Consider the following 22,923-nt stretch of genomic DNA (forward strand, 5'->3'; position numbering starts at 1 on the left):
CTGCATTAAGCCAGCTAGCCAACTCAGTGCCCTGGCTCCAACAGATACCAAGAGCAAATGTAAAGGGAAAAAAAAACTTGGCATGATAACACTAACATATATTCTCACAACTTCTACCAGCTTGCACCTTAGACATCTTGACCCAGAGTTGATACATTTGTACTTCCCTATCCTTCAAGAATTTTCCTTTCACAAATTTGCATAGCCACTTTTTGAATTCACATAGAATCTACAACATGGTAGAAGGTTTCCACAGCCTAATTCCATGGTGAGAACTACATAAGGCTTTGCAGCTCTTCTGTGCCAAAAACCTGAAGCTGACTGGAGTGCCTTCTGCAGTTATAATGGAACTCCTACAGCATGTTCCATACACAAATTTTCAATCAGTGATTTGGAGATGATCCCTGCAATGAAAACCTGTTGCACAGAATCTGCCAGGACTCAGTTGGAAAAGTGATGCCACAACTGACCTGCACATTTAGCACTTAGCTGGATCACTGTCCTGGAGATCAGGAGCTGCACCTGCCCAAGCAGGGAATGCACATGCATCAACCACAGTCTGAAACAGAGATCTGCAAGCTACAAACCCTCTTAGCAAAAGGGCTGGTGAGAGAAGGACACTGTGAAAGGCAATTTCAGAGTAGATAAGAAAGAAGATATTTGCATTTGTAATGTATATCCAAGATCCACAAGTGCCTCACATTACATCTAAATGCTTCCATGAGAGAGCATCATTACAACAGACCTGTTCAAATAACACCAAGGGCTGATGATTTTGCCTTACTGACCATTCTGCAATATTTCTCTAATTGTTATTCTGCATTATAGCCCACAAGTAGCAGAGTCTTTTGCAGATGTAATCCTGAAGTTCAGTATCACTTACAAAAACACATACTATTTTGCCTTTTAACACTTGTTTAGGATTTTGTTTGCCTGGGTCTTTTGACAGTTTTGATATTGCTTCTATTATGGATTTTCAGGGATGCACTGAGAACATGGCAATAAAATTTGGAGCTCTGCAAAACTCCGGTATCCCAAGGAGGGGGCAAACCAAAGTCCATTCTCTGTAATGATACCCTCTGGAAACACACACTGGACAAGCCATGCTATGGGAGAATTTTCCTTTACTGCATGAAAAAAGATCTATTTCTTCTTTGGAAAAGCAACAAACTATCACAAGGTGCACTTGATTTTTCTCACACTATCCCACTCTTGCTAATTTGCTGGAAATCTGTGGTAGATTCTGCCCTGGCTTTACTGCGTTTTATGCCTAAAACTATCTGATCAATAATGAATTTGCTTTGCAAAAGAGATTAATTTGCTGGAAGGTGTCAAATACAGATAGTCCATGAGGGCTTGAAAAATCTCCATTTTTCAGAATTCTTTTTCTCAAGATTTCCACAGACTGAAACAGCACACACAAAATTGACCTGAAAAAGAACTTGTGGTTTTGACATGAGTATATGTACTAGTATTAAAAAGAGAGGCAGAAAGGTAGTTATTTTCTGTTCTCATAATCACCATAATTTTGTAATCATGATGACAGCTTACTGATAATTATGCATTAGCTACCCATACATACACACTGATATTTATACTGTCCTTGCATGCCACTTACTGAATGTAGGTTTTCCATGATATGGTCACTAAGCACCAAATAGTCCAATATATTTTGTTCCCAAGTCAAAATGCAGTTCAAAGTGCTAGCAATTGCTGTGAACTATCACATCCCCTAAGGAGAGTTGATCTTCCCAACAAAGGGCCAATGTACACCATTTAGGCTTTATACCTATTTCATCCCCTTTTATGGCAGATGTTTTATTTTGCTCATTGTTAATATGAAATATTGAGCATTTTATTCTGCTTATAAACTACTCCATCTTAATTTAAATACAGGCATCAGGAAGAATTCCTTAGAGTGTATTACAAATACTGAATGCAGCACTGGTAAGAATAATAGCTTAATAGGCTTCATCTAGTGGGCATAATTTATGCGTATTTTTGTATACTCATCTCATTGCAATAATCTCTTAACCTTGAAATGCACTTTTTTGGTTTTAATTTCGTATTATTTTCATCTAAAAGGATGAAAAATTTCATCCTGGGAATTATTTTACACTAGTCTGTGACCTAACATTTCCTATGCTCAGATAGCTCTGTATTCTCTGAGGAACTAACAAGCTCATCATATATGGAAAAAAAAACACACACAAAATTTGGACTTTTTTTTACATGAGCCTACATGAAATAACACCTAAGGCTCTTGGGTTCACTCTTACTTCCCTGATTTAAAGTGCCACAAGTTCTTTGGAATGCAGTCAGAACAGGCTGCTATCTTTTTATCTTGCAGGGATACATTATGAAATTATTCTTCTCTTTTCATCCATAAAAAAATCCCATGGCACCTTCACACAAGTCTTTCTTTTGTCTCAGATGAGGATTTCACAGGGTCCCGTATTTAGAGAAGTATCTTCTCACCTCCCACCTGCCCCCTAAGTTGCTCCTGACAGGCACACACCATAATGAGAGTGTGAGGTTCAGTTAGCAAATCCTCTGGGGAGCTGGGCAGGAGCAATGCACACATAAAACATCTGATAAACAGGCACATATCTTCCCAAGTACATGGAAAATGCAATGTCCATAAGCATTCACTGGGTTTGATCATTTTAAAAATAGAAAAAATAATCATGATTTGAGGACGTTGCAAAGGATGGAAGTGCAGATATATCTAATCTGCACCAAAATCTATTTTGTGTAGGATTTTGCAGAGAGGAGGTCAAATTTTCTCACAAGGAAGTGGACTAGGTCATTAATGTGAGATTTTCTTAAGCATTATACATTCACAACCCAAATTTTGTACAAAAGTTTGAAAATGCCCAAGAAGTTGTTCTCCCAAACACCCTCCCTGGAAAAACATAAAACACTCAGAGAATCTATTGGTAAGAATTTCTAGAAGCACATGGCCATTGAATAAAAAAAGAAGAAAGAAAATCAGATAGTGGATTACATACTTTAAAATTATCAACTAGTGAAGGTCATAGCAAATGAAACAATGAAGCTCAAATGTACATTAGAAACTCTTGCCAAGAGCATGGAGCAGACTGTGCAGTGTGGAATCTGTGGGATCCATCTGGCTAGTGCACAAGAAAAACTCCATCTTCCTTGGTACTTAACAAGTCAGATGATTCTACAGTAGTGTGAAAGTTCCCTCAGTTTATTTCAAGATACAAAGTGCTGCAGACATATGTTTTCAAAGGCTGCTGAGACAAAAAAATTAACAGTTTTGGAACAGAAGGGCTATTAGAGGTAATTCAGTTTATAGTATGTACCAGGGCTCAACGGGAAGTTAACTTCTATCCACAGCCACAAGTTCTCTATTTTTTTTTTTTTAGGAAATGATGCATCTATGAAAAGAGCTAATTAACCCAACACAGCTCCTGCTGTACATGAGGGAGATGTGATCCACTACGTTTTTCACCAGCTATATAGGAGCAGGTTTCTATACATTTAATTCTAACTGGTCAGGTCACACTGCAAAACACAGTTGTTTTGTAAACTACAAGAAATCAGAAGAAAAAAATAATCAAGGAAGAGATTAAAAGCAAGCATAATTAGAGACATGTAGCCATCCATATAGATTGGTTCATAAAAACACAGCATTGCCTGTTCCACAGAGATCTGAGTGCTTTATGTACTTCAGAGAAGGTTACGCATCTTTAAAAAGTAGTCACAAAAGTCACAATAAACAGTTTCACATTTACACTTTGATGAGACTCCTTCTTGTATTTATTGTGTCACAAATCTCATTTATGGAGGTTTTAACTTCATTCAGTGAAGTTACCTTAATTCAGTGATTGTTCCTAGGTATAAGCCCTTGGACAACCACATGCTTTTCTGCACATGGAACTGTGCACCCTAAGCTGTGAATGTATTTAATCTCACTGAAAGTGAGCTCACAGATCAACTTCCACTCTAGCTCCTAACAGACTTTCACATATCACTTTCACATGTTGGTGAACACATGTCTGCAATTTAATATTTGACTACTTTGAAAACTCTCCCAAGTAAAGCAACATGAGCATGTGAAGAGCATGTCTGAAATTCAGTAACAGATACATTTGTGTATTCAATGCTTCTCTAGGAATTTTGTCAGACGCAGACCCACACAAGTGCATTTCCTCTTCACTTTAAGCTCAAGGCCAGGGACTCATTCTCCTAAAGTCAAATACATGAAAATTATACAATAAGAATTTATTTTAGACATTTTTCTTACCCTTGCTCCCACATGTGAACAATGAGAGCAGTGACAGACTGATATCTTTAATTAAAAAAAAAATCAATGCACTCTTTTTCCTTCTTTTGTTACATTAGATTTCTAGCACAGAGATTCCATTATATATGATATCAAATCACTTCATTGTTTCAACTATATGAGGAATTTCAGACAAAGACTGGAAGCCACCTGCACCAATTGCTGCCTAAGTGTTTCTGTGGGTTCGTGGCTGTGGAACTAGCACCAGAACCTTTGCTCAAATTTCTACTATATGCATTTCACTTCACTCACAGGGACTCTTAAACATAAGTTGATTTTCCAAATCAAACCAGTTTAATATGCAGGTTTTGCCTCTAAGTTATCCCTAAAAGCAATATCACTGCTGTCTAGACCTACTGCACACATCTTCAGCCAGCCCTTTTAGCAGTGTCCAGCCAATCCCAATAGTGCTCCCTAGAAAATCCAGCATGGCTTGATGGATCTTTTGAATAAAAGGAACTGCTTGAGAATTACCTGGCAATTCTTCTGAACCACACTGCATCCTGTCCTTTGTAAGACCAATGAACAGATCCAGTTTTCTTCTATTCTAGGCAGTCTTGAAGATTAAAGATAAAAATATAAAACAGCACATTCAACTGGCTAAACACCAACAGGTTTGCAAACTATGGGTATAAAACCACTTGTTACTATGCCAGTGGTAGTTCAAGTGGCTAAGGGACATAGGGCTGGATTTTTTTCACCTATTAGTCCAATATAATTCTAAACACATGAAAACTGAGTAATATCTTGCGAACTAGAGAAAAATTAATATATTCTTGATTCAAGTGAATGCAGAGCATTAGTACCTCCCTTAAATAAGGCAAATGCACTAGGGAGAACAAGATGACAGTGTTAAAGTTAACGACCCAGTGCAGCAGTATTTAAAACACATTTGACGCTAGCTTAATCACATTAATTGCCACATTGGACAAAGTGGAGAAAAATGAATACATTGTCCCTAAAGTCCTGAAGCAGCATCTTGTCCATTATGTTAAGGATGCAGTGACATTCATGATCTCCAGGTAACTGGAACTTGGAGTGTACTTTGTTTGTCCTGCTACATCAGCTAACTATGAATTATTAATCTAAGCAGTCTTCAAAGTATTTTTTCCCTACTCTGTGAAGTACCTTTAACAAGGCAATCTGTCTCTTTACTTAATCACAGCAATGCTTGTCAAAGGCCATTACCAGTTTGAGGATAAAAGGGTGAGAAGAGGAGAGAGAATGTCATCTGGTGCTGCTGCCCTAAGATGATTGGCACTCAGCTTTAAGTACATGTACTCTTCCCTTTCCTAAAAATATTCACCAGGAAGGAACTGGATTTGTCAGCACCAACAGCCATTCCCCCAAAAGCAACCTCAGGTCTGCCGCGATCAGGAATCTGGGAAGTTGACAGAGCCTCATTTTATGTGAGGTTTCAAGGTGATGAAGGGCAGCTGCACTGTGCTCCTGCAGCAGTCTGAGTGCCACTGCAGCCTCATGCTGCCCACAGCCCCCTGAACAGTCTGTGCTGGGCTGGGGGGCTCTTTATCCTACAGCCTCACCATCTAAATACATCAATTAACTCATTGCCCCTCAGACATTCCTCCCTCACAACCAGCCAGCAATGCACAAGAGTTCCAACCATCCCTCCACAGGTCCAGAAACAAGGAATGAGTAGACTGAAGGAAAAAAAAAAAACAAACAGCACTGCCACACTGTCAGTCTTCTTCACTCCTGTGCAATCAATAGAAAAGACAGACATGGCAAGAAAGGCATGGACTAAGTCAGGATGCTACAAAACACATAATGGATCTGATTAACAACAATAAAGATACATAAAACAGGATGCGTGTTACAAAAATCAGAATTCACATAACTGCTATCACAGGCATCAGACATTTAAAATAGGTTCATTGACAAAAGAGAATGAGAAATAACTGGAATAGTATTTCCCATGATACAGTGAATACAGTCAGATTAAAAAGTCCTACTTTCATTCAAAAATGTCTAAGGACTATATTCACTAGTGAAATAGATAATATTATTAATCAAATGACCTTGTAGAATAAAGGCAATATTCATACCTTTTTAATTACATAAAGGTTTTCAGGAAAAAAAAAAAAAGCCAAAACTAAAACCCTGGTTTTCTTTTTCCTTAGTAGATAGAACTAACATAAAAACCTAAGAGTCTGTATTTGTCCACATCTCAGAGTTCAATTTTTAGTAAAAATCTCTTAGGAAAAGAACATCAATTTAGTTACCTTTCATTTCAGCTCCTAGATTAGATAATTTTGCCTCTTTCATTAAATTAGTCAAGTTTGTTTATATGACTATGTACACATTGCTTGAGCAACAAACTGAGAAATCTTCTAATTACATCCAAGGTCATGGAACCAAAGTGGACAATGAGACTTCCAGATTTTTTTCTGCTTACACTCTTTTCTTTTTTTTTTTTTTTGCAAGCATTATCTCTTAAGGGAAAAATCTGCTGTCAGCAACTGCAATATTTTCTGCCAAGTCATTCCACCACCTTGCAAAGATGTTTTAAAACATTAAAGTGATTTACAACAACATTTTACAACAAAATGCTGCACTAGTTCTATGAGAGATGAGCACTGTATCAATATGCAAAGAATAGGAAAGCTCCTGCAAAAAAATTTAGCAACAATCTGTAGGAATTTTGCAGAGTCACAGCAGGCCTAGGACCTCAAAGACCCAGATGATTTCAAGTACAATAAATTCTGATAAAGAACTGACCACGCTTAAGAGGCTCTGTAAAGACTATGCGTGAAGACGAATGAATCAGTAAAATTAAACTGGCTTCAGAACACCGGTTGTGAAAACTCTCTGTATACAACACATGCAGTAACTCTTGAGCCTGGAGAGAGACATTTCTGCCTTGTTCTAGCTGGTAGGAGCCACAACACAGTGTTACAGAGCCACAAAGACATTTCCTGCCTAGAGAGGGTCTTCAGACCTCTGAAGGTGACTTCTCAGCAAGGAGACAAATAGCTGCAGCTCATGCATAAAACCCACTTGCCCAGAAAACACTTTTCTCCCTTGCTTCTATATTTAATTGCTTATTTATATACTTCCTCTAATTTCTGCTTATTCCAACCATTTTGAACTTACCAGTGGCTGTGTAGATGCCATAAAATACTGAAGGAAGTAATTGCTGAGACGAGAGTAAGTGCATAATTTTCAGGGTTTTTCTTACTACGGGTCACATATATTCAATATTGCTAAAAGGAGATCTACACTTCACAGCCAGGGGATGGCAGGCTCAGGGAGGGCAGCAAGAGGGAGGGGAAAAAAAAAATCCACAAAACTTAAAAAAAGACATAGGTGCTTTTTACATTGTACTGAGGTGATTTTGGATCCCCACAATAACATTAATACTAATTCTCTAGAACAAAAATCACAATATAGAATTAAAGTTCTTTTGTTCTCACAGTTCAGATCTGTTGAGTCCATTCTAATGTAGTTTTGGTTTTGATGTACCAGCTGCACAGAGGGAAAGTTTATGTAATGACATGGAGAGGGCTGCAATCCCTGTTCTGTCCCTTTTAATTCTGGCTTTTCAAATGACATGAGGAACCCAGGTGGAAAGAATCTCTCTGCATGTCTGGCCATGTGGCAGAAGGGAAAATGTAATTGATTATTCTTATTAAGGGAACCGGTTTTTCCAGAAGTACCAAGTTTATTCAGTTTCATGCTTAAATTAAAATACGCAGTGTAGTTAAATATTCTGTCTTTATTTTAGACATAGCTTGAGCTGACTATAGGTATTTCAATGATAACCATGAAAACTGTAATGTAAACCTAAGAAAGTTAATGGAAAGGGAGTGAAGAATGCTGTGATCAAAACTCAGATCTTGAAATGCACTCACATCAAGCCTGCACACTGTCCCTGCTTCTGTTTGTAAAAATATTAAGTCACCTCAACTCATCAAAATGAAAGAATGACTAGAAAAAGACTGATATATTAACAGTAATTAACAATAAGAGACTCAAAGGCTTCAGAGGCTTAAAAGGAAGAAGTTGTATTCCAGTTTTTCTTTTATTTAAGTTTAATAATAAATTACTCCTCTGCGCTTAATCACTTTGCAGACACATCAATCTCTGGGTACCCAAATGCTGAATATATTCACCCACTGGATATGTTATCACTGCAGCATTTGTAAATGGACCAGAAACTGCTGAAGGAACAGTTCAAGGAAGGTACAGAACTGTATAAATTATTTACCCATTGGGAGAGACCCCCACATTTTGTACTGTTTGTAAGAAAACACTCAGAAGCAATCTCTGCATTTGTGTTCCCAAAGGACACCTGCTGTCAGTAGTTATCAAGAAACTGTGACTTCTATGCAAATTAGGCAATTTACTGTCCAATTATGACATTTCAATGCAAAAGCAAAGATTTCATAAGCTACTATTAAATTTTTATTTTTAAAAAAATTATTCACGTAGTCAGGTGTCATCTGAAAAAGAGATTTAGAAAATAAGTCTTGAGAGGGGGGAAAATATATCTTAAAATCAACACATGATGCTGTCAAGAAATGAAACACAGCTTAAATTTGAAGGCAACAGTGTCAGTTTTCCATGCATGGAAAGCTACTAACCCAAAGTAACAGAAGGAACTTTAGGCTATTAGTGAAGTTTCTGCGTCTCCAAAACAGCTGTAATTGACAAAAGAAAGCAACCTGACAAAGTACAGCCCATGGTTCCAGAACCTGCATTCTGCCTCTCAGCATTAAACAAGTGAACTCTGATGGGATCAGTCATATGGCAGCAGGAAACAAAGTGATAGCCAAAACTGTTCTCCATTGATTTTTTTTTCAGCTTGCCCTCAGGAGCATGTTTTGAACAGCTTAAAAAGAGAGGAATCTGGAAACAAGCATCTTCTAATGTCTATTAGCTTAATAAAGCATTGTAGTCTGCTGTGAGTTCGATTTTTTGGAAGCTTCTCTCACACTATTTTAGTTGTCATTTCTTTGATTAAGTCTAAGAGATTGGTGTACCTGGCTAACAGCCTGGAAGAAAGCCTTGTAACATAAAGGATTATGTTACAGGGTGAAAGTGTGAGCCCAGAGAAACAATCTTTACACTTTCTCTCTCCTTAATGATTTAAAATTATTAAAGGTTTGAAGGGTGCAGGATAGGTCTTCAAGAGAAGGAAATAGCCAATTAAACACAGAACTTCATCACCAACTGTCTCCTGCTTACCTTGCTGCCACTCACCTGCAGATTTTCTGCACAACAAACAAAACCAGTTGCCTCAGGCCTGGCATCCTTGTCCTTCCCTCTGGCATCCACCTGAAGAGCTGGACACCAAGCCCCTCTGCCCTGTGACCTGCTGGGGACAGTGTGTGCTGTGCTGGGTCAGCAGCAAACCCCAGCCCACAGGGTCGTGGTGCAGCTGGGAAATGCTCAGGGGCACCTTCTCCACCAGTGCCACCCACCTAAAGCATTACACAGGTGATACCCATCATCACTTAGAGCTTCAGGAGATGAATGCTGCCAAAGCAACTGGGCTGCAGCAAGTTGGGTTGGGGTACATCCTTCATAAAGAAACCAGCCATGAGACCTGCTTGTTAAAATCCTTGTGTTTTCATGCTGGTGCCTGACTTCACCCTCACAACCAACTGGTGCTCACTGGTTCTCTGCAAGACCATGTCACACAGTGGGACAGTGCAGGACAGGATTGTCTTGCCTTTGGAATGAGTTAGACAAACTCTGCCAAGACAGACTGAAAAGCTCTGTTAATGATGGGACACATGCAGCTGGAACACAAACAGAGGGAGAGAAGCCAATCCTGCAGCCCAATGGCTGCTTCTAATGCCCATAAAAAGGCTGCAGATCCACAGCAGGAGGCAGCAAGGATGACTGGAAAGTCTCTGAAAGGAGTTCCAGGCATCAAATGCTTTGCTGTATCTCTCTCCAGTACCTGCTGTCAAACACTTCAAAGAAAAGCTCAGGAGATCCCAGTTGAGATAAATCTGAGAATAAGCTCCTTAGTCAAACATCTCAGCTTAACTCCTACTGCTTGGAGACTCAGAGGTGATTGCTTATACACCTGACTGGTTTTAAAGCACAAATTTAAACACTTTGCTTAGTCAAAAGCTTGCAACTCCTTTTGATTGTCACAGATTACTTTCTTTTGTCCAACAGCAAGAAGACTGAAGGAATCCAATGCCTAAGGAAAAAATATCTTTCCTTAAACTCACCTCTACTTCTTCCAAAAAGAAATTTAGTTTTGACAGCAGTCTAGAATGTAAGCATCCTACTATGAAAGCATAAGATCTAAAATGCTTGGTTTCAAGTCTCAAGAAAAACAGTCTGACTCTGCAGGTTTTGTTGGGGTGTTTTTGTGGCAAGAACCACCTCCTTCCACATGGAAGTGCTTTTCTGTCACAAGACCATAAAGATACCATTTACCACCCACTAAATTTCCACTGTCATCAAATATTTGTTACCAAAGAAAACTAAAAATTTTCTGCTGCTTAATCCATTGACATGTTTATATATTTTGACTCTCATTTTATTTTTTCAGATACCACCAGTCTATCTCTGCCTTTGTTTCTAAAAGAAATCAACTTTTACCATCTTCTTCAATACTACTGTAAGACATTTTGTTTAATGCAGTAATTAGAATTCAACATATTACTTTATGGGAGAACTCAACAAGAAATTTTATCATGTCATTAGTTAGTCTGGCTCGCATTCTTTTTCTGTACCACTGAAGCTCAGCTTCACACTGACTGGATTGCTGGAGAACTTTAATTTTTACCACAGTTATTGATGAATAAAATTAGCACTTCAGAATTCTTTACAGGTAGGCTTTTCTGCTTCCTTAAGCACGAAACACATGATAATTCAATTGCAATTAATTTTAAATATAAAGGAGCTACTGAAGATCCTTCTGAATTTGAAACCCATTTAAGTCAGGCATAAAAGGAAGACTATTTACAGTCATGACAATATGACTGTAAAGAACTGAAACTGTGGTTTTTTCATCTAAAATCTGTCATCTGATGAAAAAGAACAAAAAATGTTCAAGTTTATATGCAATTTCTTACTGGGGGTTAGTTCTGCCTCCGATAGCGCAGAGCCCATGTACATTATCTTCTAGATTGTGAGATATAATGCAGTGGATTGCATTAAATGAGAAAAAGATGGAAAATGCAGTAAATAGGATAGTAAAGAATGTCACTTTATCTTAAAATCAGAATCTTCAGGATACTCTATCACGTGATAATGACAGAAGCAAATGTGATTTTTTGCACAAAAGCTAAACCTGGGAGGAGGCGTGTGCTCCACAACCAGATATTAGATAACACTTCTGCAATTAACTCTTTATGGTGGGTTGGACACCAGGCACCACCAAAGCCACTTTATCACTCCCCTTCACAACAGGACAGGGAAGAGAAAATACAATGAAAGGTTCATGGGTTAAGGTCCAGGAGAGAGATTACTCACTAAATACCATCACAGGCAAAACACATTTGAATTTGGTGTATTAACTGAATTTATTACTTGCAAAATCAGAGTAGGATAAAGAGAAGTAAAATAATCTTAAAACTACCTTCCTACTACGCCTCTCTCCTTCCCAAGCTCTGTCTCCTCTCCCCAGCAGCACAGGGAGACAGGGAATGGGGCTGCTGGTCTGTTCATCACAGACTGTTTCATTCACTAGTCAAAGAGTCTTTCCCCTCCTCCAACCTGGGGTCCCTCACATGGGGTATAGTCCTGCACGAACTTTTCCAACCTCCAATAATCACTTCAAAAATGCTTTTAAAATACCTGCACTGTTTGCACTCATTCAAAGGTGTTTTGATTGCACAAATACATTCCATTGAAATAAGAAATTTTTAGAAGACAAAAATTGATAGTAATACAACAAGAGAACCATGCAAGCTCTTTAGAACAATGTTCCAATTATCACTTGAACATTTCACTCACCAAATAGATTATGGAATTGGCTTCATCCACCTACTTCTGCCAAGTACCCCAGGTGCTATTTCTACCTTGGCTGTTAAGTCTGTAGCAGTTGAAGAAAGTTTAACAGCTAAAAGGATATATCAAGTATCAGAGATGCCTCTAGCCACAGCTAGAGCCTTGTTCAATTTGCCACCTTATTTGCATCACCCTTTCAAATGCAGTAAGCGAAATTCTCAAAATTTATGTTAATCTTGTCATGTACGGTTTTATACCATTTCCACTGACAAGGAAACTGCTGGCCATGACTGCTGCACAGAAAGGAAAAAACAGGGTTTCATTTGCTGAAATCTGTTGATTCCAGAACTGCTTATCCACACAGCATCTTTGCCAGCTGCCAGTCCTCAGCGTGCACAGCCCATGAGCAGAGCTGATCACTCTGTGCCCACGCTGCAGGAGAGCTCCAGCTGCTGTGCAATCTCAGCCTTGCTTCATCAGGGGAATCCACTCCTGGCACGGCAGTGGCACATTCAAGTGCCCATTAAAAGGCTCCAAATGCAGACACAAATCTCCAAACACACAGCAAAGCAAATATGAATCAAGAAGAAACACTTCTACTCACTCAGTCATCAGTGTAAATGCAACCCCTGCACATCCAGCAGGAAACAGCACAGGGATGTCCCAGCTGCACACATTTTCAGGGATAGCACATCAGTGAGGCCAGAGGACTCCAGTATCTGTTTTGTGCTGTAGTTGGCTCAGACACAAAAATAAAGATAAATGACAAACAGTAGCACCTTGCTGGAAAGCAAGTCTTCCCAGCTTCTTTTCCACTTTTCATGCAGGAGTTTCCTCAGTCAAACAGCCCATACCTCTCCCACCAGGTGGCTGATAAGAATATCCAGCTATCTGCAAGCAGCTCCACAGCATCAGTGAGCTAAAGCTTTTTTTCCCCCTCTTTTGAGTGTACTCACAACCAAGCTATCACCAAAAACAGACAGTCTAATGTATGCCAAACAATTAAGACAGCTTTTACAGATAACAGAAACACACTATATGCCCTAGCAGGCTCCAGAGAACACATTCAATGTAAAACCTTTAGAAGGACACCGGGTTTACTTAGATATTATGTCTGGCATTTAAACCGCTCTTGAGCATTTTGAGATGCCATTTTCCCCTTCAAATGTTTATCCTTTCAGTCTTTAGAGCATCTCTCCCTGATTTTCTAGTACTATCAAGCTAAACAAATCAGTACAAGCAAATTTTTGTGTGCAGATAAGACCAAAACCACAGTAGAAGACTGTGACATCAGCTGAACTACATGGTCCCCTGCAGCTGATGCACTGCCCTGGTCTGTGGGCTAAACAGTCTGGCAGAAAAGGCAACATTCACATCTGTCTTTACAAATCCATTTCCCTGGTTAATGATTCCTGTTCATTTCTAAAGACACCACAACAGAAAAATGACACCACTGCTAGTACCAAAAAGTAAAATCTAGGAGGTGGCAACAACTACACAAAATCTGTAGGTGTGTTTACAAGCTACCTTTACAAAGAGGATTTTAAAATAAAGGAACAGAGGTGGAAAAGGATAATCTGTAACGTGAACACTTATTCTTCAAATTTCATTGTAATAAATCTTAGTTTTCCTTAGAAAGCCAAATATTTTCAAAGAATTAAGAAAAGACGAAAAACACGCCAAAGTAGGCACCATGTGTGTGCACACATTCACAATCCAGACTCATCAGGTACATGAAAAATCAAATTTTCCTGTATCAGCAGAGAGCATAACAAGGCAAAGGATATTTGCCTTAAACCAAAACACTGACAGTCTGAGACTGCTTTTGCTTCCTCTACCTGACAGATTCAAGTACATCCTCAAGAAATTACATAAGTAGGAGAGTAAGCAGGGCAGTTCTATTTCAGGCTTTGCCATTAACTTACCACAAAGGTTTGAGGACTTGATTTTTATTTGCAGTTGACCCATGTCATGATCATTATTTTTCCTATCTGCTATGTTTCAAAAGATCACTATTACATTCATTTATGTTCACCTTTTTTTTCATTTATACAAAAAGCCAATTGTTCCACTAACAAAAAAGGAAGTTTGCTATCCCACTAATTGGGGGAAGTATGCGGAGCTGGAGGAAAAAAGAAAAAAGGCCAACAACACCACAAACAAAAAAAAACCCCCAATCATTCCCATCAATAAAATAATGATGCGTAAACATACAAGCATGTCTCCCACTTTACCCAAAACGCTGCCTATATGAAGCTTCTAACAAATTCTAAATTTGTGTAGCTGACACCAGTCCTCGACGCGGGAAGAATTTGCCTTTAATGCATGACAAAGTGTCAGGTGGCAGCGGAGCAAGGACTTTTCTCTAAAGGAGGATCCAGCTGTGCTGAGCCGAAGGCGCAGAGCATTCGCAGCGCAGTGGAACAAGGCAGGTCCCGTTCCATCCCAGCCGCGCTGCCGCCCGATGGACACTGCAGGCATCCCATGCCCGAATCCCGGGCATTTCCTCACTCAGTACTTCCAGCAGGGAGTAACCTGCTCTTTCCCTGCCCCAACATTAAATGCAGCACTCTCACATTAAATGCTCACTCTGCCTACAGCAATGAAGTCTCTTTCTAGGCTCTCATACAACTTTTAATTGGTGACCACCAATTTCATTCTAGGGCAGGGTAAGTCTTGGTTTTTTAGAAGAATATGTAATACACACAGTTATGGCTTTCTGTATATAAGGATATGATGTTATCTAAAGAAATATAAAAAGCACAAGGCAGTCCTTTGGCATTCCTCCAGCACAGACATGCTTTCAAACTCTTAAGTGTAATATAACACTCTTAAGTGTAATAATTTTGAACTAAAATGTGATAGATGAGTAATGCGATGATTGACTCACACAATTAACAAATTAACAAATATTTCTATAGGTTAAGAAAAGTTTTATAGATTTATAGTTATGTTTTACCCCCTCATGTGGTTATCAAGAGACAGCCAGGGTCAGGACATCTGGGAGGGCCAGCTTGGCACTATGGTGACATCTGACATCCAATGAGGATTTGAGGAAAAGATCTCTACACTGGACAGAGAAGAAGGTGATGACGGACAGAACTTTGGGAGGGGTTAAAGGGTTAAAAGGCAAAACCTCCACTGTGTAGGTGAGGACATGGTAGGGAAAACCCTTTGCTCCCAGCACAGTAGCCTTTTTCTCTATTCAGTCTTCTGCTGTATTTTTGATAAGGTTTAATAAACCTTTCTAAATTATGAAAAGCAAGCCACCGTTTCTCACAAAAGCTTCTTCATGTTTGTTATTCAGATCTCAAGAAATTGTATAAACAAACAATTTGCAGACAAATTCCTTTAGTAGAACGTCTAGTCTCTGACCAGCCAGGGGAAAAAATTGTCCACAGCATTATGTGCTTATGCACTTGACCTGATTTTATGCCAGGATCAGAGATGCTGATTTTGCAAAATGTACCTTCCAGTTGAAATCTGTACAGGATATTTTTATGTGTTGTGGGCTCTCAGTTAAAGAGATCTCTATCTGGAGTGCCAAAGTTAAAAAAAAAAAAAGGGTTTTCAATCAATTATTCAAGGGTTTAAGCTACCTAAATAGGTAAATTCTACTTAAAATTTTGTCATAAAATCAACACAAGCTAGTCCCAAGAAGTGAATATCAGCTCTTCCACAAACAGCAAATTATTTAAATTTTTCTTATGAAAGCAGTTAATAAATAGAATCCTGTGAAATATCCGCTGAGTGTTATGTTTATGTTGCAATAAACATTCCACATTCATAATGTGGAATTCAGAAGACCTTCTCATTCGAAGACATACCATATTAATTTTGTGTGCATAAAACAAATACTACATAATCAGGTCTGTTATGAATAATTCAAGTCCAAGTTAAGTTTTGAATGCTTCTATTTTAATTGTATGCTGGTGCAACAAGATAATCACTATGTGAAATAACTATAGGTCAGCAAGACAAAAAAAGTGGCTTTCCTATTTCTGCTATCATATGTGATCAGTACATTGCAAATCCTCTTCAGGGCAGGGTCAAGTTTCTGCTCATGCTGTATCACCACTCTATACACACCATTTTCAGGTTCTCTTGCACCACAACTAAAAGATCATCCCTCAACATAGAAAATGCTATCAAAATAGCTGACATGTGGTTTTGTTACTTTCCATGAAAAAATAGAACACATTGCTAAAAGACAGTAATATGTAGCTCAGACATTGGTACTTAGGTGTAGGTATGAAACACAGTTCACAAGGAATGAAAAATATACAAATGCACCTGGAACCAAGTGCAAAAAGCTCAAACCATTTAAAAACAGAAAGTAACCCATTGATAGTTCAGAAGGCATTAAAAAAAATAAATGTAAAAAACACTGGACTTTTTCAATTTCTTGTCCTAATGTACAGCCCATACTACTCTTTCATGGCATTTCACAAATATTTCCTTGGCCTATTATCAAATAATCACAGCTCCCCAGCTTCCAAAGAGCACTGCTGGTAACTTTTAGCTCTTACACACCTCTGCTCACAGCACCCACCCTCACAAGGACACCCAGCTGGTTTGCATTTCTGCTGCTGACTCTCCAAATGCCACTGCTCTTTAAGCACAGGTGCACAGCCCCTTGATCCTCTGAATCTGCCAGCCCCAAAGGGGGAAGCCCAGGTGGGGCTAAGTGGGACACAGGGCCATGGCATTCCCAGGAGTGAGCTCCACCACAGCTCATGGCACAGCTGCTGAGCCGCCAACAACACTACAAACTGTGCTTAGCACAAACTGAGCTGCACAGGGAGAGCTCCTCCCATTCCTCCTCCCTACCCATCCAAGGACAGGCCAAGACACGTTGATAATGCAATTTTTAAAAAGTTCTTTAGTTTCATTCACCAGAAGTACATGTCACAGAGGAAGATTGTCTTTTATTTATATAACCTTAGGGCACTGAACTATTACTTATCCCTGTTATTAAAAAACCTAAGACTAGATCACATTTTATTTTATTTTAAAAAGTCCTCTACCCCAAGAGAAAAAACCAAAAAAAAAAAAACAAATAACAAAAAGCTAAACAAACAACAACAACAAAAAATAGAGCACATTAAGAACTCACTAACCACCTTTGATGTTTGGGGATTTTCAGTCATTGGGAAAGCAAAAGGTACAGAGGTGGTGTCCCTGGATTATTTTAACACACTGCCTGTGTTTATGCCTGGTTTGTTGCACTCTGCAGCACTATTTTCCAAACGCTTTTGTATTGCATCTTTTATCACATTGCAGATTAGCCAGCTCTTACAATGATGACAAATACTTATTTTAGACACCTCATTACTGTCCTAGCAAGTGTCACAGCATATCTCACAGTCAAGAGAGCCACCATACACAGAGTATCCCCATACAATTTCAGAAAGTTTCAGCCCATACACAGTAACACCATACCTCTTCAGAAGGCTTCAGGAGTCTGCCCGTACAGAGGAACATCCCACCACCTCAGGAGGCTGCAGGAGTCTGTCCTTTGTTAGCCCAACCTTTTATCCCCTCCAGTTGATGCACTGCACCTGTGTGGCCTCTGCTCCCTTTGGTGGTTGGTCAGTGCACACCAAGTCTCGTTACCTTTAATGCTGCTCACCTGTTTCTCACAGCTGTAGCTCATTGGGGATGATGAGGCTCAGCCCCACCCCCAATTACCACAAACTGTGCTCATACATGTTACAGACACTCTTCTTTGCTAATTGCTTTCAGTTGTTTGCAAGAGTTTATTCATAAACATCGAACATTTATAAATACCTATCAGGTCCAAACAATTTTTTTACTGTGGGACAGCTGCACTGTCAGAAACACTGTATTACAATTCCACTTTCAGAAAACACTCTTCTGTTATTCCCCTCTTAGCAAAGGACTTTACCCCATTATCATTAGGAAAATATAGCTCTTGCAGAGGAAGTATTAAAGTGTTTTTACATAATTTTTTTAAATTGCTGTTTCACATCAGAATTAAACATTCCTTCTTTATTAGTTCAGCTTAAAAACTCAGAGACAGAAGGTATTGTATTAAATTTGCCCATAAAGCTGTATAGTTACCCCCCAACTTTACAAGTGTGTATTCTCCTAGAAAAGGAATGCTAGCCAATATTTGCAGGGCAAGGTTTTTATAAAAATAAAATAAATTAAAACAAATTCCCGAGTTAGGGTTGAACATTCCCATGAACATAATGTACGTAGCCACATGCTTGTCATTAAATACAGGGCACAAAAGTTCCCTTTGGAGAGAAATGTTAAATTATTTCTGCACTTGGTTGTAATTCTATCATTACCGCAGAAGGCAACTGAGAACACTTCGTTTTTATGAAACCGTGACAGACTATTCCAACTCCCGTTACTATCCTAAACGCGACAGAGAAGCTCCAACAGCACTGAAATGATAAATTATTATTTATTTTATTTAATAAATAATAATATTTATTTATATAATAATATTATTTATTTAATAAATAATTTAACCAGACCCGCCCCCTCGGAGGGAGGAGCCGTTCCCTGAGCACCGCCCGCTTCAGGTCGGCCCCGCCGCGGCTGCCGAGGGGTCCCGGTACTGGGGCGGTGAGGAGATCTCTCGTTAATAACAGCGGCTGCTGAGGGTCCCGGGACCGGGGATGTGAGGGAACCCCTCGTTAATAAAAGCGGCTGTTGAGGAGTCCCGGTACCCGGACTGTGAGGGGATCCCTCGTTACCAGGGGCACTGGGAGGAGCCTGGTTAATAACAGCGGCTGCTCAGGGGGACCCCTCGTTATCCAGGATGCCGAGGGAAAACTCGTTAGTAACAGGGCTGCTGACAGAATAACAGAATCACAAACTTGGAAGAGACCTTCAAGATAATCGAGTCCAACCTGTTCCCTGACACCTCAACTAAACCATAGCACCGAGTGCCACATCCAGTCTTTTTTTTAACACATCCAGGGATGGTGACTCCACCACCTCCCGAGGCAGACCATTCCAGACAGGGACCCCTCGATAACAGGCGGTCCTGAGCGGGACCCCGTTAATCTCATGCCCTTGCCCTGAGGCGAAGGGACGCGGAGCCCAGCGCCACCAAAGCACCCCGGCCGCTCCTCCGCGGGTGCCGCCGTCACCGCTCGCTGCCCATGCGCGCGGCGGCCGCGCAGGCGCAGGGGCGGGGCCGGGCCGGGCCGGCGGGCAGCCATGGTGTACATCTCGAACGGTGAGGGGCCGGGGCCCGCGGCACCGCGGTGTGTGTCCGCAGCGGTGGGGGGCCGGGCCGGGGGCTGGGCACCGACCGGGGGCACCGGGGCTGCGCTGCGCGGAGCGCCGCCCCCAGCGCCGCCGCTGCCGGGACAGCCGGGACAGCCGGGCAGGATCTGGCAGCTGCCGGTGTCGCGTCACCCGGCGCTGCCCTGCGGCCTGTGGCCGAGCCTGGTCTGCTTCTAAAGCGGATTTGGGGACTTTGACGAGTTCAAGTGCGTGCTGCAGACACCGGGAGCGTCACACGGCCACGCTTGAACCGCTTATGGGGAATCAGACTCTGCCTGGTGCTGTTTGTGGGTTTTCTGGACGGAGAGCCCCTGTGGCGGTGCTGACCCTTTTAGCTGACGTACTTGGGCAGTAACCTGCGGAAAATGAAACTCCCTGCCATGAAGAGCAGTTTCACCGTCCCAGCTGCAAACTCTGGACTTAGCAGATCTGGTTTTGTGTAATGCACTGTTCAGTGTCACACACTGAACGTCATTTCTTGTATCTGGATGTGTTACAGGACAAGTTTTGGATAACCAGAGTCGGGCTCCCTGGAGGTTGTCATCTATAACAGATTTCTTCTGGTCAATAGCAGATTTTGTGGTTCTGTTGTAAGTAGAAGTTAATTCTTTTGCTGAGCTTCATTTTAGATTTGACATAGGTAGAAGTTACACAGTGCTATCAGTACACAACAATAAAAATATTATATTTACTCTTTAGCATTCCATATGTATAAATGCTTTACTACAACTATGTGGTTGTGCCTGTTAAGCACAGTATACTTAACAAAAAGTGCATGAAAAGTGACTATAACTTATTGGCAGTTCAAATGAGTTTTCTTACATTTCATCTATGTTGACACTGCAAAAAGAAAATACACATTTTTGTTAAAAAGCATCTACTAGCTGATCAAATAATTAAGGTGTTTGGAGAATTTCTACTGGTGACAATAGATTCTGACTATGTAAAAGTAATCACACAGTAAACAAAAATTTGGATCAAAGCCAGTTAACAAACAGAAAGTTCATGTGATGTTTTCAACAGTTCTTAGTGATTTCAGTTATAAATTTATACTTTATGCATTTCTTGTATATTACCAAGGAAACTAGATTTTATAATTTTAATACATAATTTATTATTATTTATAATTTAAAACATATAATGTAATTTAGATTTTATAATTTAAGCTTCATTGTAATTTGGAATTATTTCAGATTTTAGTTTTGTATGTAGGAGACAAATTGCCAAGATTTAAACAACAGTGATCGTGAGAAGATACACTGTTCATTCCTGAACACTACTTGCTGTTTTTCAGGCCATTTCTTTCCAATCACAATATTCAAAAACTGTACCTGGCTATCAATTCACCTAACCCTTGTTTTAATTTTTCAGTTTCCAGAGCATTATTCAACCAGATTTAAGAAGAAGAGGCTACACATCTTCCTCCTATTCAGGATACCATGATGGAAGAGGGTATTTTTTTCATATTCACACATTTTCCCCTCTCTTGGTGAAGTGACATGAATCTGAGTAGATTACAGTTGTGATTTGGGTTTGAATTGGGTTGTGCAGGAAGGCTAAAATGGTTATCTGCACTATTATTGGTAACAATACACAGCTTTGGACAGCTGCAATAGCAGTACAGACAGACTAACATCTCTGAAAATATTTCTGAAGCCTGCCTAGGAGACAAGATATATCTTTGTTAAAATCTTATTTTCTTAGACATGTTTGTACTCAGCATTTGACTTGCATTAGTGCAGTCATTTCTTGTATTATATTACCTAAAGCAGAACACTGTTACAGGGGTGTAATTTCCATGAACACTGCAGCCAAAGGGTTTTGTAGGACTGTGTAAAAGCATCAGTGCTCTGTGGCCTTCTCACATCACACAGCAGTAATGAAACAGGAGAGGATTTCTGTGATAGTGGGGTTTGGGTTTTCTTACAGCTTTCCAGGTGAAACTCAACTTTAGAGATTCAGACTTTCTCGCTACTGACATCTAGAAGCAGTTATTGTATTTCTAGTTGAAAAGTTTAATGAAGGGAGAACTCCTTTCTTTTCAGGCCTCCAGCAAATCCTCGCCGTCGGATGGGCCGAATAAATCACTGGGGTGCAGGCCCCAGTCCACCACCCATGGCTGGAGGTGGATGAGGAAGGTAATTCCAAATCTGCTGCATCCTGCTTTGGAGGGTTTGGGTTTTTTTTTAATAGCAGTGTTAATGCAGGGTTAAGGTAGAATGGAGTGTTTTGTCCTCCTGCTGCACAAGTTACCAAAACAGAAAAATAACCAAAATTATTCAATAATAAAAGAAATAAAGATACTTCCAGTAAAGGGGAGAAAAAGCAGGGGGAAGGGATGTTAAAAATTATTTCGGTTTAGGAAGGGTGGGATTTCACTTTTAATTGCCCAGAAGTCGATGGACAAAGTGCAGCAAAGATTTTTGAGCACAGCTGATAAGTTATTTATAACTTCTCATCGTTTTTGGCTGCTAATTTAAAAATCGGATTGTTAGAAAATGATGCTTTGTTTGCATTTCTAATAGTTATATGACATATGATGGGTTTTGGCTAAAGTTGATATTTCTCAATAAAAAAGAAAGAAAAATATAAAGTTGTTACAAGACAGTAAAAATGGGTTTTTTCCCCCATTACAATGATACAACCATACCAATCTTGAATTCCAGTAAAGTGTAAAAATCAGAATTTCTTAAAAATAGAGGTAAAATTAAAAGAGGTTAAGATTAGAAGATTTCTTACAGCTGCCTGATATTATATTCTGTTTAATAATTAGTTTGGCTGCTGGGAGTTGCAGCTGACACTGAGTGTATTTTACAGTATGGTTTTATTTACTTTAAGACTTAAGTAAATAATCCTTGTTTTTCATCAGTCACTCTCATTGTTACTATAATAAAAGTTACAAGGAAAAAAAAACCCATGCAGGTGGTTAATACCTGTAAACCTTGGAGGAAAAAGTTCATATACCAGGAAACACAGACACCAGTATTTCAGTTCACTGGAACAAGGATAAGCTTCTTCCAAGTGGGAGAAAAACCCCAGGACGTTGTGGTGTTTTTTTTTTTTTCTTGTTGAGTAGACACAAGGCCAGCAAAGACTGTGGAGATGGCTTCTGGGTACTCACAGCAATGTGTAACCTGCTGAGAAATAGTTAGCAAGTCTTTAGCATGTCCCATTTAGCTAAATTAAAAGCGATATTATTTTAAATTTTTTACTTAATTTTATCTCACAAAGAAAGGCTTCTTTAAATGTACTGTTACTACTTTATCTTTTAGGTAAACGCCTGCTGAAGAGGCAGGCACAAGCATACACATCAGCCAGATGAAAAGAAGAGTTTAGTGCTGGACCAAATGGGGATGTGTATGCCTGACTGGAAACTGTTCTGTGATAGAAGCAGATCAATGAAG

General features: G+C 39.7%; 1 protein-coding gene and 1 long non-coding RNA gene across 2 annotated transcripts; one reads left to right on the forward strand and one right to left on the reverse strand.

The window, feature by feature from the left end:
- Positions 1 to 4,057: 4,057 nt before the first annotated feature.
- Positions 4,058 to 17,739, reverse strand: LOC132078315 (uncharacterized). The gene is made up of 3 exons (XR_009419244.1): positions 17,693 to 17,739; positions 4,787 to 4,868; positions 4,058 to 4,215 (listed from the first exon to the last, which is right to left on the reverse strand). It is a non-coding gene; the product is annotated as an uncharacterized LOC132078315 (long non-coding RNA).
- Positions 17,740 to 19,396: 1,657 nt separating this feature from the next.
- Positions 19,397 to 21,652, forward strand: SELENOK (selenoprotein K). The gene is made up of 4 exons (XM_059480117.1): positions 19,397 to 19,469; positions 20,019 to 20,109; positions 20,891 to 20,971; positions 21,565 to 21,652. The coding sequence occupies exons 1-4, from the start codon at positions 19,451 to 19,453 to the stop codon at positions 21,650 to 21,652; spliced, it is 279 nt and encodes a 92-aa protein (XP_059336100.1). The 5' UTR covers positions 19,397 to 19,450.
- Positions 21,653 to 22,923: the final 1,271 nt, after the last annotated feature.

This window comes from Ammospiza nelsoni, chromosome 11, assembly GCF_027579445.1.
Source record: "Ammospiza nelsoni isolate bAmmNel1 chromosome 11, bAmmNel1.pri, whole genome shotgun sequence".
NCBI lineage: Eukaryota > Metazoa > Chordata > Aves > Passeriformes > Passerellidae > Ammospiza > Ammospiza nelsoni.